This window comes from Aegilops tauschii, chromosome 6 (assembly GCF_002575655.3).
Source record: "Aegilops tauschii subsp. strangulata cultivar AL8/78 chromosome 6, Aet v6.0, whole genome shotgun sequence".
NCBI classification, from domain to species: domain Eukaryota; kingdom Viridiplantae; phylum Streptophyta; class Magnoliopsida; order Poales; family Poaceae; genus Aegilops; species Aegilops tauschii.
In genome coordinates, this window is record NC_053040.3 from 18,388,339 (window position 1) to 18,404,503 (window position 16,165).

General features: G+C 47.2%; 1 protein-coding gene across 1 annotated transcript; it reads right to left on the reverse strand.

Moving 5' to 3' along the window:
- Positions 1-746: 746 nt before the first annotated feature.
- LOC109764101 (serine carboxypeptidase 3) lies at positions 747-5,556 on the reverse strand. The gene is made up of 9 exons (XM_020322956.3): positions 5,040-5,556; positions 4,662-4,830; positions 3,816-3,935; positions 2,914-3,057; positions 2,672-2,822; positions 2,226-2,314; positions 1,860-2,118; positions 1,406-1,539; positions 747-1,153 (listed from the first exon to the last, which is right to left on the reverse strand). The coding sequence occupies exons 1-9, from the start codon at positions 5,345-5,347 to the stop codon at positions 1,013-1,015; spliced, it is 1,515 nt and encodes a 504-aa protein (XP_020178545.1). The 5' UTR covers positions 5,348-5,556; the 3' UTR covers positions 747-1,012.
- Between the last annotated feature and the right edge of the window lie 10,609 nt (positions 5,557-16,165).

A 16,165-nucleotide genomic window follows, 5' to 3' on the forward strand; every position in this document is an offset into this window, starting at 1 on the left:
ATTTGCCTACGTGGACGAATCGGTAGGGGAGCTCCCTGGAGGCGGATTTGACTTTCATAACTGTAGTTGCTGAGATCGCTGCTACTTGTTACATGGATGGAGTAAGACCATGGGATAAAGCTGCTCTGTAAATGTTGAAAGAATCGACTTTATGCCTTGTAACTGCATTTGGAATTTTTTGGCCGATGTTGTAACCCTTTGACGTCGGAGTAGCTATCTGGCGAACGTGAACGCCCCAAAGCCATCTGACGGGGATCAGACGGCGGCAGTTCTACACCAAAAACTCACGTGATTTAAGCAAACTTCCATGACAGTTCTGCAAATTCACCCCCCCCCCCCACCCCCCCTCCTCCACGCTTCAGAAACTGTCATCCTGACTGACAAGTTGGCATTTCTACCATTCTGTTTTCTTCATCATCCAACTCAATTACCATTTGTGTTCTGGTCTCTCCGCATTCATGCCTAAGGATTATCCTGTTGCACGCATGCCAGTCAGTTAGACCATAACTGCTTGTTGGCAAATCTGAGGACCACTTTGTTTCCCATCATACATCTGAACATCGATTCGTTGATCGCTTTTTGCTTGGAAGAAAGGGATGATGAGCCATAATTTGTGTGTGAGTGGCGGTGCTGCCCAGAGGGTATTTCCTTTGGCCAGATCAGAGAGAGAGAGGGACACACACACACACACACACACACACACACACACACACACACACACACACACACACACACACACATCGGCATGATTAAAACATGAGGCATGGCTCTCAAACATCGCCCCCCATGGTGTATTCCGTCCTTCATCAACATCATAAACCATACATCCTGCAGTTACATTTTGGGGGCAACTTTCTTTTCTTGTTATTAGGGACTACATATCCAGTTGAAACAGCGGAGAAAAAGATACATGGAAAACAGGAAGCTACAGCAGACACTCCTTGAGACCGCAAGGGCGACGCGTGCAGGCTACCTAGCCAGTTTCTTTTCCCTTTTTGGTCGGTGTTGACGATCACATCGCGGTGTAAAACGTGGTCGTAGATGACTCTTCTTCAGGAACCGCCTCCTTGAGTTTCCCCTGGGTGAATCTCCTCAGCATTTCAAGGGCGGCCTTCGGTTGGTCCATCGGAACCATGTGGCCAGCATTGTGAACCTGCATTTGCGCGCACACACAGATGTCAGTAATCTAGACATCTATCTAGACTCGCTTCTGCTCATCCTTAATCTAGTGGTTAAGTAGTATCAGTTTGGGTCATGTCGGCGTAACCGTGCTTTACTAGGCCATCTAGGCATGTTTACTGATCAACCAAGTTTCTTCGAAAAATGAAAGGGCCAACTTCTTTCGGATTAATTTTTGGGAGCGGTAGGTATCGAGTTAAAGTGAAAAAGGTGCTTGATCGCAAACCTTGAGGAAGCTGAGTGCCCCGTGGCTCTTCAAGACTCCAGCTTGGGCATCGTCTACTAAAAACGATGATTCAGCAGTTTTGGCAAAGTCTTTCTGACCAGACCATTCCATGGAGTGGACCCACCTTGAGTTTCCTGCTCAAACATAAACAATGTTACACTTGACATATTACATGACATACATCAAATAATCTGACAATGTGTAAGACAATTCAGAACATGAGGCCAAGCATAAACTTTATTTTAACATGTTAGGTTAAGTAGAATTCAGAAACTGGGATGCTGGTGTTCCTATTCATCTAAAAAATGACATGTAAAGATCCTGTCATGAAACAGCGAGCAATATGCAGCTACTTATAAATGGGGGACAACATTGCAGTACGTAATTAGTCATGACGAAGAAAATTTGCAAAATGATTCCAAAAAACATATCGTCTTTTTCAACATATCCTTACCGAGCCAATTGCATATAAGGTCATATTCCCCAGCATATATGAGCACATTGATCCCATCCTCAAGTAGAGCTGGGATGCCGACTTCCAAGTTCCTCATCCAGTCTGTGAGCATTGCTTGATAAACTGAAGTGCTGCATGAGACGAATTCAATGTCACCCACTCCAATCGCCTGTCTGACTGCTTTATCGCCGAAGAACTTCTCCAAGTTTGAGAAGTCGTAGCAGAGTTTCCCTTCGCACTCCTTCCTAACGTCGTAATACTGTAAAGAGGCCATCAACAAGTTTCAGTTTATAACCGCGAATAATATGTTTCTTAGTCTTAGTCTACTTATGCTATTAGCAAAGTTAACATCAATTTCTCACGTACATTCTTTGTACCAACAAGCTTCATGATAGAGTTGAAGATGGTATTGCAGACCATATATGCTGCCATGCAAGATGCTTTCCCATCTGTACCTGAAAACATAAGTATGTCGTCAGGGAGACATTTTCTTTTAACTTGGATAAATCCTCAGGTATCAGGATGTGATTTGAATGTGTTGTTTGGTTGTTAGAAACAAATGTCTTGTTTTTTAGAAAATACTCCTAGATACTGTGTGGACAACTTTATTTTATTTAACCAAAAAAGTGTATGCAACATTAGTTAACCTCATTTACACCCTATAAATGGATGCATTCATCTTTCAAGAAGTTTGACAGTTTAGAAATGTATACATGTTATTCTCAGGCAATGGCATCACAATGCTCTTATCTTTTGCAAATGATAACAAGGAAACAGAGCATGTAGTTCAAAAGCATTTATGTGGTACTGACCACAAAGTTTGATTGCAAATTCACATGGTGGGATGAATTTGTTGATCCTGTCATAGTCAGCTTTCTGAATAAGGTTCATGTCCAATGCATAGTCTGTGTAGGCTTTGTATTGGATTGCTGGATCTGTGAGACCATTACCGATCGCAAATCCCTATAATACAAATAAGAGAGATGCATATCAACAGAGAATCAAATCATCAATAGAGAATTAAAGGCAACACGAACTTCGGTAAGGATCTTACCTTCAAGTTTATGTGAGTGCCCTCATTTTTCTTGTTTCCCTGGTGAACTCGGCTTGCAAATGCTGGAATGTAGTGCCCAGCATAGGACTCTCCAGTTATAAAGAAGTCGTTCTTTACAAACTCCGGGTGCTTCTTGAAGAAGACCTGAAATGGGGGTTAAGAACAGATAATTACTACACAGTACTTCTCTGTTTTTGCTGAAGTCAACAAAATCTAAATAATCAGACCTTAGAACAATACTACAACATGCAGCTATATTACATTACATGATTCTTCTGGTCCGATCTGAGGGCTAAATTTTAGGTAAATTATCGTTTACCACCTCTAACGAAGATATGCAGTCAATTTTAGGGCTATATTCATATTTTTGCGTAAGCAAGTTCCCAATTCCAGCCTGAACAATTTATGCGGTACAGACGCACACTATCAGGCATGGGCATCAATGCACACTACCGACAGATTGAAGAGGACACACGGTTAGGCATATCAGTCGGAGGGTACCTGCCTAACTCTTGGACAGTTAGCCAAAAGAGGTGGATGGGGTACATATTTGTTGTTCTGGTGGATCAAGGGGTGCAGAAATAGCTAGCACTAAATGCAGAGTGTACGGAAAACATCTTGTAATGCACTTAATAAGATAAAAATGGGTTATGCTCCGGTTGGAGTGGGAGTGGGAGTATCCAATCGTAACGGAATTGTTGTGCCTTAAGAAGGTAGAACTGCACTATATATGAGCATATTATTAACTGATACGTGCCAAACTACCATAAATAAAAGAGTCCCCTGAATTGTTGTGCCTTACTGAATGAATTAACCAAGTTTCTACAGTAGCGTATCATCTCGTCACCATCAATTTATAAAGTACAGAAGAAGTAAACTGCATCTTGGACCGAAAACAGTACCTGGAGAAAGTCATACAGGTCGTTGCTGACCCCTGCCTCGTCGTGACGGGTATCGCGGTCGTCGGAGCTGTAGCTGAACCCAGTCCCGGTGGGCTGATCAACGAATATGATGTTCGAGATCTGCAGGCACAACAATAGTCCATGGATATGAGTACCATCAGCACAGGAGGAGGCAGACGAAACCACAGTGGCTTAGTAATTATAGCTGACATAATCCAGGAGTTGACTGTCTGTCTGCAGCCCAAGGACCTCAAACTGACCTTCTCGTCACCGTTAATTTAACCATGGTCCATGGATATATACAGTTACTAAATTCGGAAGCACTAGTCAGGCACATGAAAAACACTTCAGTTCAGAGTTCAGAGCAGTTGCTTTCACCCAGATTTAGGCGACAGTTTCAGGCTTAAAAAATTCCTGGTGACTATCTTTTATCGGTTACGTGCTAGGTGAGCAAAGCATCCGGTTTCTTTCTTTCTTGACGAAACGTATAAGGCATTTTATTACTAGAAGATTAATAAAGTGCACAATCGTAATTAAAGGGGATGAGATTGACTGGTGGATTGCCTACCTTGTCCCAGCCGATATATACAGTTACTAAATTCTGAACCGCTAGTCAGGCACAGGAAAAACACTTCAGTTCAGTTCAGAGTTCAGAGCAGTTGCTTTCACCCAGAATTAGGCGACAGTTTCAGACGTACAAAATTTCAGGTGAATATTTTTTAGCGGTTACGTGCTATGTAAGCAAAGCACTCGGTTACTTTCTTCCTTTCTCGACGAAACACACAAAGCATTTGAAGATGATTAATAAAGTGCACAATGGTAATTAAAGGGGATGAGATTGCCTACCTTGTCCCATCCGAACTTGTTCCAGACGAGGGACATGTTGTTGGCGATGGCGAAGGGCCCGTTCTCGTAGAAGACGGCGAGCTCGCTGCTGCAGCCGGGGCCGCCGGTGAGCCAGATCACCACGGGGTCCTCCTTCTTGCCCCGCGACTCGAAGAAGAAGTAGAACATCCTGCACAAACAAATTTCCTCAATTTCAGTTTCAGAACGCCCGTTCCCATCGCCGGCGCGCCGGGCCGCCGGCCGTTACGGGCTATATAAAAAGCCTTGGAATTTGGCGCAATAACAGAGCGGATTGGCATCAAAAGATCACGGATCCGCCGGAGCTAAAAAGGAGCGGAAACCAAGGCGCGACGGCCGGAGTGTCTCTGACCGACTGACCTGGCGTCGTGGGTGTTGGGGAGGCGGTAGTAACCGGCGTGGTGGCCGAGGTCGCTGACGCCCTCGGGGAGCCCGGGCAGCGTGACCCGGCGCTCCAGCAGCTGCCCGGGCGCGACGTCCTCTGCCCCCGCACCGACCTTGCCGCCGCGGCCGGAGGACGCCCCGGGGAGCAGGTTGAGCGCGCGGATGAGGCGCTCCGCCTGCGCGCCCGGGAAGCTGGCGTCCGGGGGCAGCCGGAGCGCGTCCGCCGCGCCGGCGAGGAGGCAGACGGCAGCGAGGAGGAGCAGGAGACGCGAGGTGGTCGCCATTGTGATGGTGGAGGACGGTTTCGTGGGGATTTGGCGGAGGTTCCGTCCACTCTCCCCGGGAATTTATAGCGTGCGTGGGGAGGAGCTTGCAACGGACTGCGGCTAGTGCTGTGCTCTGTTCTTGACTTGGCTTGGAAGCGCCTCCTGAGATGAGATTCCTCTGCTTTTTAAATTCTTTTTTCCTTTCCTTTTGTATTTGGACACGAACTGCTTTGTATAATGTCAGCGTGTTATTTAGTTGTTAATAACTCTGATATAAAAGTCCTAATCCTGATCCGAATCATGGTGCACGATGGAGTAGATCAGACGGTGCCCGTACCTACCGTGAGAAAGAAACTTCCCAGATCCAGGGAAGCTGGGCATAAATCAGCAAAGCAAAATTATCTTTTCGGACAAACCGGCAAGTTTTATTATTCCTCGAGTGATCTAAACGCTCTTATATCTTTTTACAATAAGAGTACTACGGATTCTTAGTCATGCCAACCTCGAGTAAATACATTCAAATTCTTAGCTATGCCAACCTCTGGTCCCACATCGATCCACGACGCGTCACGAGGAAAACTCGTTGCCGCCCCTGAGTTTTTGTCTCATCGGAGCAAACTTGATTAAACCCATGAGCTTGTACAAGTACCGTACGAGAAGTTGTCAATATAGACCGAAAGGTGCCGGCCGGTAATCTGTGTAGCAGATCACCGTCTCGAGAACAAAAAACGCAACTCTCACCCACTCCCCGGCAAGGTCTAAGTTGGCCAATCTTCATTGGTCGGAACTGGAGCCGATGGACAAAGTCGCGCTATCTACTCCGCGGGATAGCACCACCTGAGACAAACATGTAGAAAAAAAAAAACCCTTGCCTAGAGAACAGATCTAGTGACACACCACCTTTCATACACCTCCCACCAATCCAACACTGACCCGTAAATTTCCTCCCGGCATCTGCTCATGGACAGGGAGATCAGAACATGGACACCAATGCGAGAGCCGGCCATCCAACCGTAGTCGTAAATGTCCGTTTCTATTAATTTAGCTAGCTTCCGCCAAATCTATCTAGCGATTTAGCTAGCTACAAGTCATACCTTCCGCCAAAGCAATCAATGCATTTATGAAAAAACAGAAAAGAGATTAACATGTTGGCGGAAGCATTACTAATGCATGATTAGTAGTTGAAAAAAAAGTGGCTTCCACCAAACATGTTAGGATGTTTCAAAACCCTCCATCAAACGCTAATGCAAGTTAGCAATGGCCTTCGACATAGTAGGGTAAGTGGCGGCTTTTGATTGACCAGACGGATGTCCGGTTTGTCTCGGGTTTGCAGGAAAAAGTGTGTCTGGCCCGGCCTATGGACGGTACAGGACCGCGTTGGAGGGCGAAACACGTCGGGACAGCTCGGTCCAGACGAATGTGGACGGTTTGAGGGTCCGCATTGAAGATGCTTGGTCCTTGCTATCTCTTGGCAGGAGCGGCGTTCCATGGGCCGGAGCAAGGGGGCAGCCTCAACAGTGTGGCGGCCCCTTTCGGAGACGGCTTGGTGTATTCGGTACCGTACGTAGGGAGTGATGGTCTCTCGAGGCGACTCGGCTACAGCCTCGTCCGTGTGTTAGGGGTCGTGTCTCCTGATTTCATGTTTGGTGTTGAGTTCGTGGTACTTGTGCCACTTGTTGGTGCCGTCTTACTTTCTTTGACCTGCTTGTATGAGGGTTTGTGCCTTTATTTAAAGAGGGCCGAAAGCCTACCTGCTTGTATGAGGGTTTGTGCCTTTATTTAAAGAGGGCCGAAAGCCTGTTTCGAGAGAAACTTTCACAAGCTTGACGAAGTATACATAGTAGATCATTAGATTAGTCCGGATTAGAACTTGTGGAAGTGTCTAACTTCCACATACATGTATAAAGCCAAATTTAGCTCATTAGATTAGTTATGGAATATATTTTTATATTATATATACGCTTGATATGGCAGACCTTTGCGTACTATTGATGAACTTGGTCAAATTAAAAAAAAAATCTTAGAACTTCAATTATTTTGAAACGCATGGGGTAGCATGCAGTGTACCACGTCGATATTCATGCCCCCCTCCATTGATTCTGGAACTGTTTTCGTGTCGGCCGCAACAGAATTTTTCGCCATTACGCGCACTAGCATGTGTAGGAAATCGGTTGGGTTTGTTTGGCGGGTGACTGCATCTGCATGGACGGCCGGAGACTCTTGACTGCACTCTCGCTCTGGTCTGTGGATCTCGACCGTTCCGTTCTTTTTTTGGCTGCTGTCGCAAGCTGAGCTGAATCTTGTTGGCCGGGTCGAGAGAAGAGCGAGGTCACCGTCGGTTGTGGCTTGTTGGAGTCTTCTCCTGGCAGCAATAGCACCAGCAGGCTTTGGGTTGAAGGCCGCAACAACCACTGGTCGGTCAGCCGCTCAGCTTTACTGACATACCTACTTGAGTTAACCTGTACTGTACTTGTGTAGTAGACGTGTATGAGCAGCCGTGTGAGCCTGAATCTCTTTCCCCTTTCAGCCTTTCTGAATGTGGGCTGTGGCTTGGACGGCAGGAGAAGCGAGCGATGTGACTCGATCGGTGCTGAGCGCCGAGAGAGACCGGTAGAGCGTGTGGCTAGCTAGCTTCTGAAGGAGAGCAAGTAATCCGGATATCATCTTAGCAGCAAAAATAACACTAGGACGGTGACTGCATGGACGGCCGGAGGGTCTGACTGAATCCTGCGTGCCTCAACTAGCTCTGAATCTCGACGGCTCCACTCTTTTTTATCTGTTGCAAAGTGAGGTGAATCTGTTGGATCGAGGTCGGCGCGGCTTGTTGTTGGAGCCTTCTCTTCCTTCCCTGGCTAAGCAAAGTTTTTGCCTTGAAAGCTCCAACAACCGCTGGTGGCTCGGTGTGGTATAGCAGCAGCAGCAGCCGTGTGAGCCTGCATCTTTCCCCTTTCTGGGTTTGGATTGGAAGGCAGGCATGAGAAGCCAGCGACGCGATGCTCAACGCCGAGGGCTTAGCTTGTGAATATCTTGGCAGGGGAGTTATTAGTGCTATCAACAACAACTGATAATGCGGACGTTATGGTCTGTGAGCGACACGCATGGGTGGATGATGGATCGACGATAATTGATTGATCAATCTATCTATCTATCTGGCGCACGCGGTGGAGTGCACGCACACCCATTGGAGTACTATCTTTCTGTCAGCAGTGGTGCTAGACTAACCTGGATGTTCCTTGCACGCAGCATCAGCGGCATTGATTGATTGGTTGGTCCGGCCGTTCCGATCGGATCGGATCGGATCGATGCGATTGGTTCGCACTGGATTGCAGATTCAGACTTGTCCGGCAAGTTGCAGGCAGCAGAGAAGAGGTTGCTTCGCTTCGGCCACTCGCAAACTCAGGCAGGCAACATGCACACACGGAAAGAAAGAAAGAAGCTGCCCAGCACTCGCCCGTCGCCGTCGCTGCCTAACCAATGTGACCATGTGTCCATGTCCCTCTATGCCTTGCTTTTGCTGCGATAGGCTGCAGCACAGCCCAGGTCTCGACGAGGAGCGCCACTGGTCTGGTAGAGATGGACGGACGGACGGTTCACGCATGGCGGCAGGCACATCCTCCGGATAACTTTCATGTCCAGCATGCACAGATAATTTTTATCTACACTAACGCCCTTGTGGATTTAAAGGGGCTGCAGTCAACGGGACCCATTTACCACATGTTATTTTTTTCTCTTTTTTCGAAATTATATTATGTGAACTATGATCAGCATAATAAATAAATGCTCATGTACTTTTTAATTATCCAGTAACTAGAATAATATTTAACAATTATAAAAAAATTCATGATTTTAAAAGAATTTTCATATCTCAATAAAAAATAACTGGAAGATTTTAACAAGTTTTTTATATTTTCAAAATTTTATTCTAATTTTCAAAGTCTTCATGTTTTAAAAGAATAATATTCACATTGTCCTTTTTTCAAAATATTAGTATTTTTTTTCCCTTTCTCACGTGGCCCTTCCTCATGTTAGTGTTTTCCTATTTTCAGAAATTTGTACATATTATGTAAATTATTTTACTGGTAGTAAAAGTACATTTAGAATGTTACTATCCAATCAATAATATGATACAAAAATTCCTTCATTTTTTAACATTTTAATTTAATGTTTAAAAATATTTACGTATTATTCAGAAACAACCATGTAACTGAAATTAGTTTATGAATTATAAAAATGTATGTATAATTTTATAAGTGCTCATTTGAGGATCTATAAACTTGGGGGAACACTAGGCTATTAATTATTTTTGCACACATGTTTTTCAATTTATGGTTATTTTAAAAAAATGGCAACCACATAAACTTTATTGAAACACATGAACACTTTTTAAAACTAGAAATACATTTCCTAAAATCATGGAAACTGTATACACTACATTTATATTATTTCAAAACATTAAGATCTTGATAATTGTATTATTATTTATAATAAACATATACATACTTTTTAAAAATTTATTACTCCCTCCTACTCATAATGTAGTGAGTATATATTTTTTTCCAAAAGTGAAACATTAAAACTTTGACCATGTTTATAGAAAAAATTATGTACATTTGAAATACCAAATGCATATCATTGATAAACATTGATACAAACATTAAAATTATGTATATATAGAGAGAGAGGAAAGCAAACTTATGAAACTTCGCTGCGGCGGATGCAATCACGAGCGCTAGTGGGGTATCCCATATCTCCACTTTTCCAACCGTTACTTGCCCAGGTTTGTTTCTTCAAGCTGGGTGTGAGGGAGTTAGAAATTGATCCCTTTTCAGTCAAAACTGATTCAGTGAAGTATAGCAGACTGCTTGATGCTTGAAAGCTCTTCCCGCGGATGTCTCAGTTGCTTACCTTCTAGTTCCATGTTTGGCCATGAGATCAATGACAAAAAAATTGCTTCCGTCCTCGGTAAAGTAGTTCTGAAGCATAGTTCCGTGTTCTGTCAAATGCTGCGTGTAGAGTAAGTAAATAAAGGTAACGTGGTGCTAATGATCTTTTTATTGTTTGCCCTGGGAGAGTTTGCAATTCAGTTTATAAGAAAATGGAAGTGCAAGATACTTGTTCAATAGCATCAGTGCCAATAGAAGTGCAGTTCAGTTTGCAATTGTTTCTGTGGGGCATTCTCGCTTGGCTAGATTAAAACGGATATGTCCCAGTTTTACATTTAGTTACTGAAACAAAAATAATGTGTCCTTTAGCAAAAAAGGCATCAATGACAAACATCAATGTTGAATTTACACAATACCACCTTTAGCAAAAAAGGCATGACTGAAACAAAAATAATGTGTACTATGTAACAAAAGTAGGAAGAGAAAAATAAATCTATCTTCTCCTTGCATTCTGTGGTGCGTGTTTTGCCCTGTTTTACCAGCAGAAGAATATGAAGGTTAAGCTATGCCTAACAATCAATATTCCAAGTATCAGGTAGAATACAAAGGAAGAACTCCAAACCTGAATTCACATAGGATGGCTCATATATCAAAGGATCACCCCAAGTTCCATGAATAAATGAGCCCCTTTCTATGTGAAACAGCCACATGCCCATATCATTATTAAAAAATGCCATGTAAAAGTACCCAAAAAATTAAATGGTTATGAACATTAGCTGAGCAAACTTTTCTCCACTACAGCCTTGTTGTAATAGAATTAAGAAAGTAGCTGGAGACATGTACAAGGCTTGTCAGAACCTCTCGAGCACATCTTTCTTGTGCTGCTCTCATGTTCATGGGATGACTCTTGAAGAAATAGTAACATACCCATTAAATATGTCAAAGAAATCAGGTCCATGAATTATATCACCCAATTGGATTAACCTGTTGAGGAATGGAGAAAAGCAACACACAATCATTTGAAAATGAGATTAGGTTCTGAGAGACATTTCAAGTGGATTACAAGAACCTGCAGTACCATGAGCATCTATTTTACTATAGATTCTTAGTTCACTGAAGGATTTATTTACCTCTAGCCGATTTTTTCAAATCACTATAAATGCATTTAACATGTAGATACTGTTTGGATGTAATAACAATTAACTTTGATAATCTAATGCAAGCATTCCCCTAGTGCAGAAGCAATCCAACTGCAATGTTCATGGCAACCAAATGGAAATTATTTTACAGATATTATGTTTTCAATCTTTGTACCAAAATATACTGCAAAAGATAGCAGAAAAAGTGCAGCTGTGCTTTATGAGACATCTTACCTTTCGTTCCTGAATATTTCCTCTATCGGGAACGAGCTCACTTTGATATCCCCAAAAGTTGAATAGTTCTCACATGGCTCAGCCAATCATAAACACTCCAAATACACCAATAAAAGCATATGCATGAAAATACTCATGGATTAATTTATCTAGCTTCTATTCTTGAGATAATAGCTCTGCTCTATTTACTGTTGAAGTTTCTTCAAGATACACGAGATGAACCTGCATGTAAAGACACCGAGTTGAAGTTCTCTTTTTATTACCGAAAAAGGCTTTCGCCCCGCTTTATATATAAAGCAAAGATCCACATCACCCGCCACAAGCGCACGCCACCACCACACACACACCCAAGGCAAGGAACAAAGGCCCTGAGCGCAGCAACACCACCCCTAGCACTACTACCACGAAGAGATGAAACCGCATACGACGAACCGTGAACTCCAAGGCGGCGCCTTCAGGAAGGACACGACACCGGAACGCCGCCACCGCCCGATACAAGGATCAGATTTTCCCCCGGAGCTGCACGATAGGCCGTGAGAGCCACAACAACGCCTTCAAGAAGGGAACGAGCTTCGCCGCCGCCGGTCCGTCCGAAGACAGAACAGGTTTTCACCGCGGCCAACACTCACCGCCAGCGAACACCACACCCCGGCTACCACGCCGCCCACACGGCCATGGCCACCAGGCAGCACCAAAGCAACGGTCTCTGCCCAAGAGCACCGCGCTACCGCCTCTAGGGCCGCCGCCCCGGCATACAAGACCTTGACACCACCTTTCCCGAGACCCGCCGCTACCCCAACCAGAGAGACGGGCGGAAAGGTCCCACCTTTCGCACCCCTAGGCGACCCCCAGCGTCGAGACCCAATAGGCCGGCCAACACAGGCATCCATCGACCCGTCCTGCAACCCCGAGCGCGAGACGAGCTCGGTCTTGCAGCACCGAGAGGGGGACGAGGTCAGTCCTGCTGCACCGTGCGTGAGACGAGCTCGGTCCTGCTGCACCGGGGGCGAGACACGCGATGGACCGCAGCTAGGAGAGGGCCAGCCCTTTGATGGAAGAAGCGCCCGGGCGCCGAGGAGATGGGGTGCAGGCCGAGACGGACCGAATGCAGACGAGCCGACGCCGGAGAAGTCGGCCGCCGGGAAGCCACCACGACCCCGGGAGGCTGCCACCATGCGTCGGGCCTTCCCACGCCGCCGTCCCCGGCCGGAGCAACGGCCACACCAGACTGCTGCCCTACCCGCGTCGCCCGGCGAGCTCCAAGCGCCGGAGCCGCCGGGCACGCACCACCGAAGCCAAGCATCGCCGGCCGACCCCCACTGCCAGATCCGGCCGGATCCAGCAGGAGGCCGTCCGCGCGCCACCTCCCGAGAAGGGAGCGCCGCAGCCACCCGCCGCGTGCGGATCCCAGACGACAGCGCACCGCCAATAGCCAGCCACCCCGCCGCCCCGCGAGCCCGCCGCTGCGCCCCGCGGCCGCCCAGCGCCACAGTTCGAAGACGCCGCCCGCGCCAGCGCACCACGAGCAAAGGGGGAGAAGGGCCCCGCTGCCGCCGTCGCGCCCACCGGGCTTTGCCCGACCGAGCTCGCCGGCGACGGCGGGGAGGAGGGGAGGGAGGTGGGGTCGGAGGGGAGGGGCGGCTAGGGTTTCCCCCCGGCGGGCGCGGGCGCGTCGCGGGAGGGGAGGATGGCAGCCCATTCCCCTGCTCTCATCTCTTTTTATTTGGTCTGACATCCAGGTAAAAGGCGAACGCCATAAACTGACAACCATTAACACGAAGGTAAACAGAAGCAACAACAATTTATCCTCATGTTGAATCCATAGTAGGGAGGAGAGACGAGAGGTCAGGATGTAAATGGACAACTCGCTGGACATTGTGGGACTTGCCCGCTTTGACCACCACATAATACCATATATTTACAAAGCAAACTGACACTGATATACCATTGCCATTAGTAAAGGCCTAATTAGTGCCACCTCCAATGATTCAGTACAGAGCAAACATAGTACAGGAAATTGGGAACATCTCTAGATTCATCATTTATCTACAACATAGATTTTCAAAATTGAACCCAAAGGAGATGATTCTGGCTATGAAGATGTAATGGAGAGCGACGAATCTGCATCAATGAGGTGTCTGAAGCCCGAACCTTTCATCTACCTAGAAGAGAATGGCATGCAATGAGGTGTCTGAAGTCTAAACCTTGCTCCATATTATTCAGTTCTCAAGTTGTTGTAACCTGAATCTGCATCAATCCTCACCGCCTACTACTCCGGCGACGTATGGCATCCACGGGTCCCATCTACCACAGGCCGTGTCGCAGAATAGGCTGGGGAGGCAGATGAGTGCCAGTGGGAGCAGAGCAGAGGAACTGTAAAGTCAGTTGTTGCTCCTGCATCGTGCGGACATCTCAAAAACAATTCAAATCGTCGAAGACGAGGAGGAGAGAGGCGGCCACCTGGCCACCTGGCCAGCGAGCCAACCGCCGCACCCTTCACCGACCCGGCTTGACCAAGTCCTCCTCCACATCCTCGTTGGCGGCGCCTAACACCATCATCCTCCATCGAACCGTCTCCGTACGGCGGCAGTGACTCCGGCGGCTCCAAGAGCTCGAACATGGGCGCGAGCGGTCCATCGGCACCGAATCTCCTCCACCCGACGTCCTTATGGCGGCTCAGTCCCTGTGCTCCTTCTTGAGAGGAGGAGAGAGGGGGTCAAGGAGGAGGGATTGAGTTCAGCTAGAAGAGAAGAACGGGGAAGAGAGAAGACGTGGGAGAAGCAGCGAACGCGGACGCATGAGGGAGGACACGAGCAAGAGATAAAGCTCGAGGTCGCAAGAGGTAAAGAAAGAGAGAAGGGGTCGCGTGCGTGGAGGAGAAACAGAGAACGGAACGGAAGGGATGGCTTCGCAGGGAAGGAAAGGAAAAGATTTTACCAGCGCAGGTGTTATCTCGGCATGGCTCATACCACGCGCAAATCTCTCTCCCCATTGACGCCCTGATGACATGGCTACCACGCGCAAATCTCTCTCCCCATCCGACTCACAGCAGCAAAAGCCTTCCTTCCAATTGGCCAGCGCGGACAGTAGCGCCTCTGCACACGTGGCACGCGTGAGCGACCGCCCATGATGCGTATCTTAATATGTTTGATTGATGAACATCCACGGGATAACGGTGGAACTCCGGCTTCCGTTGCTCGCGCCACCATCTCCCAAACCCTCCATTTTCCAATCAGACGATAGTAGTAGTAGCGGTAAAGGACTGCAGGCCAATCAACCTAGCTAGCCTTACTGCTTAGCGAATCCTTCTTTTCGATTAACTTCAGTTTCCTATTCATAATTCCTAATTTTTAATTAACTATTGGGAGGGATCGTTACTTCCTCAATGATTTGGCCACAATAGCACTTGAGAGTAAAGTGTTGGAGAAGATTATCATTGAAGATTTCATTTCAAAGAATACTAAAAGAATGAGGATGTCCAAATAAATAGCAACCATGAGTTAGATAGGTATGACTTTTTTACATGTTCAATTGTTATGTGAGAGATTATATTATATACGTTACATTTTTTGTATGAGATATATGTACTATAGTTGCTCGTTAGTTCTTTTTTTCTATGAGATCGGGCCTATTTTTTTATTTTCACACAGGGTCCCCATTTTGCCAGCCCGGCCCTGCTGCACACGCAGCCACCACGACCGCCGTCGCCGAAGAAGAGGTCCGGGCCGCCGCCCCGGCGTCCGACCACCACACGACATCAAGCCCGCTGACTCCGCCCCGCCAAAGCAGCAGCACATCCCCACACGAAGGCGACCTGCAGGCAGCAAGACCTCGTCGTTGGACCCCACACGGAGGCATATCCGCCCCGGCTGGCCCCCCGCGCACCTCCCCTAGCTCCCGAGCTACCTGCAACGCCCGCGCAACCGCACTGCACGAAGCCGCCACGAGACTACCGCCGCGCTGCTCCTCCCCTCGGACCTCCGGATTGACACCAGGCTGCGTCGGCTGCTCCATTGATGCTGGAACTGTTTTTTTTTTCTTTTCTTTTTTGTCGGCTGTAACTGATTGTTTCGCCGTTACATACACCGAATACACGTCCGACGAGATGCTACAACGGTCGGGAACGAAATCGGTTGCGTTTGTTTTATCATATTTAAAGGGTTTAGATGAGGATAAATTTAGCATTTGGCCCCCTCAGTTCTGCATGTTTTATCATTTGCCCCCCCCCCCCCCCCCCCCCCCCCCCCCCCCGGAACTTTCTCCCTAGCTCCGCCACTGGAGGGGAGAGTAGGAACTAGGGACTGTCAACTGACGAAGAAGAAGAAACAGAGGGGAGGAGCTCCCACGATTCTCTTCAGCATTGCCTTCGTAATGCTTGAACATATCACAACGCTAATCCATATGATCGGCTTGCATGTCAATGAGGGTCGCACAGCTGGTATCAACGTGCTCCCTCTCTTGTCACGGTCGCTGCTAACGAATGGGTCTGTCTGCCTGCTATATGCTTCTGCCCTGCTTTTGTTTGCTGCAACTGGGCTGCGTACTACAGCTGCGCAAAGTTGGCTCCCGGGTGCATTTGC

Coding starts and splice junctions, on each gene's coding strand:
- LOC109764101 (XM_020322956.3), bottom strand. CDS start 5,347: ATGGCGACCACCTCGCGTCTCCTGCTCCTCCTCGCTGCCGTCTGCCTC. Junction 4,831..5,039: donor CCCAACACCCACGACGCCAG/GTCAGTCGGTCA, acceptor TTGTTTGTGCAG/GATGTTCTACTTCTTCTTCG. Junction 1,154..1,405: donor GGGCACTCAGCTTCCTCAAG/GTTTGCGATCAA, acceptor GCGCAAATGCAG/GTTCACAATGCTGGCCACAT.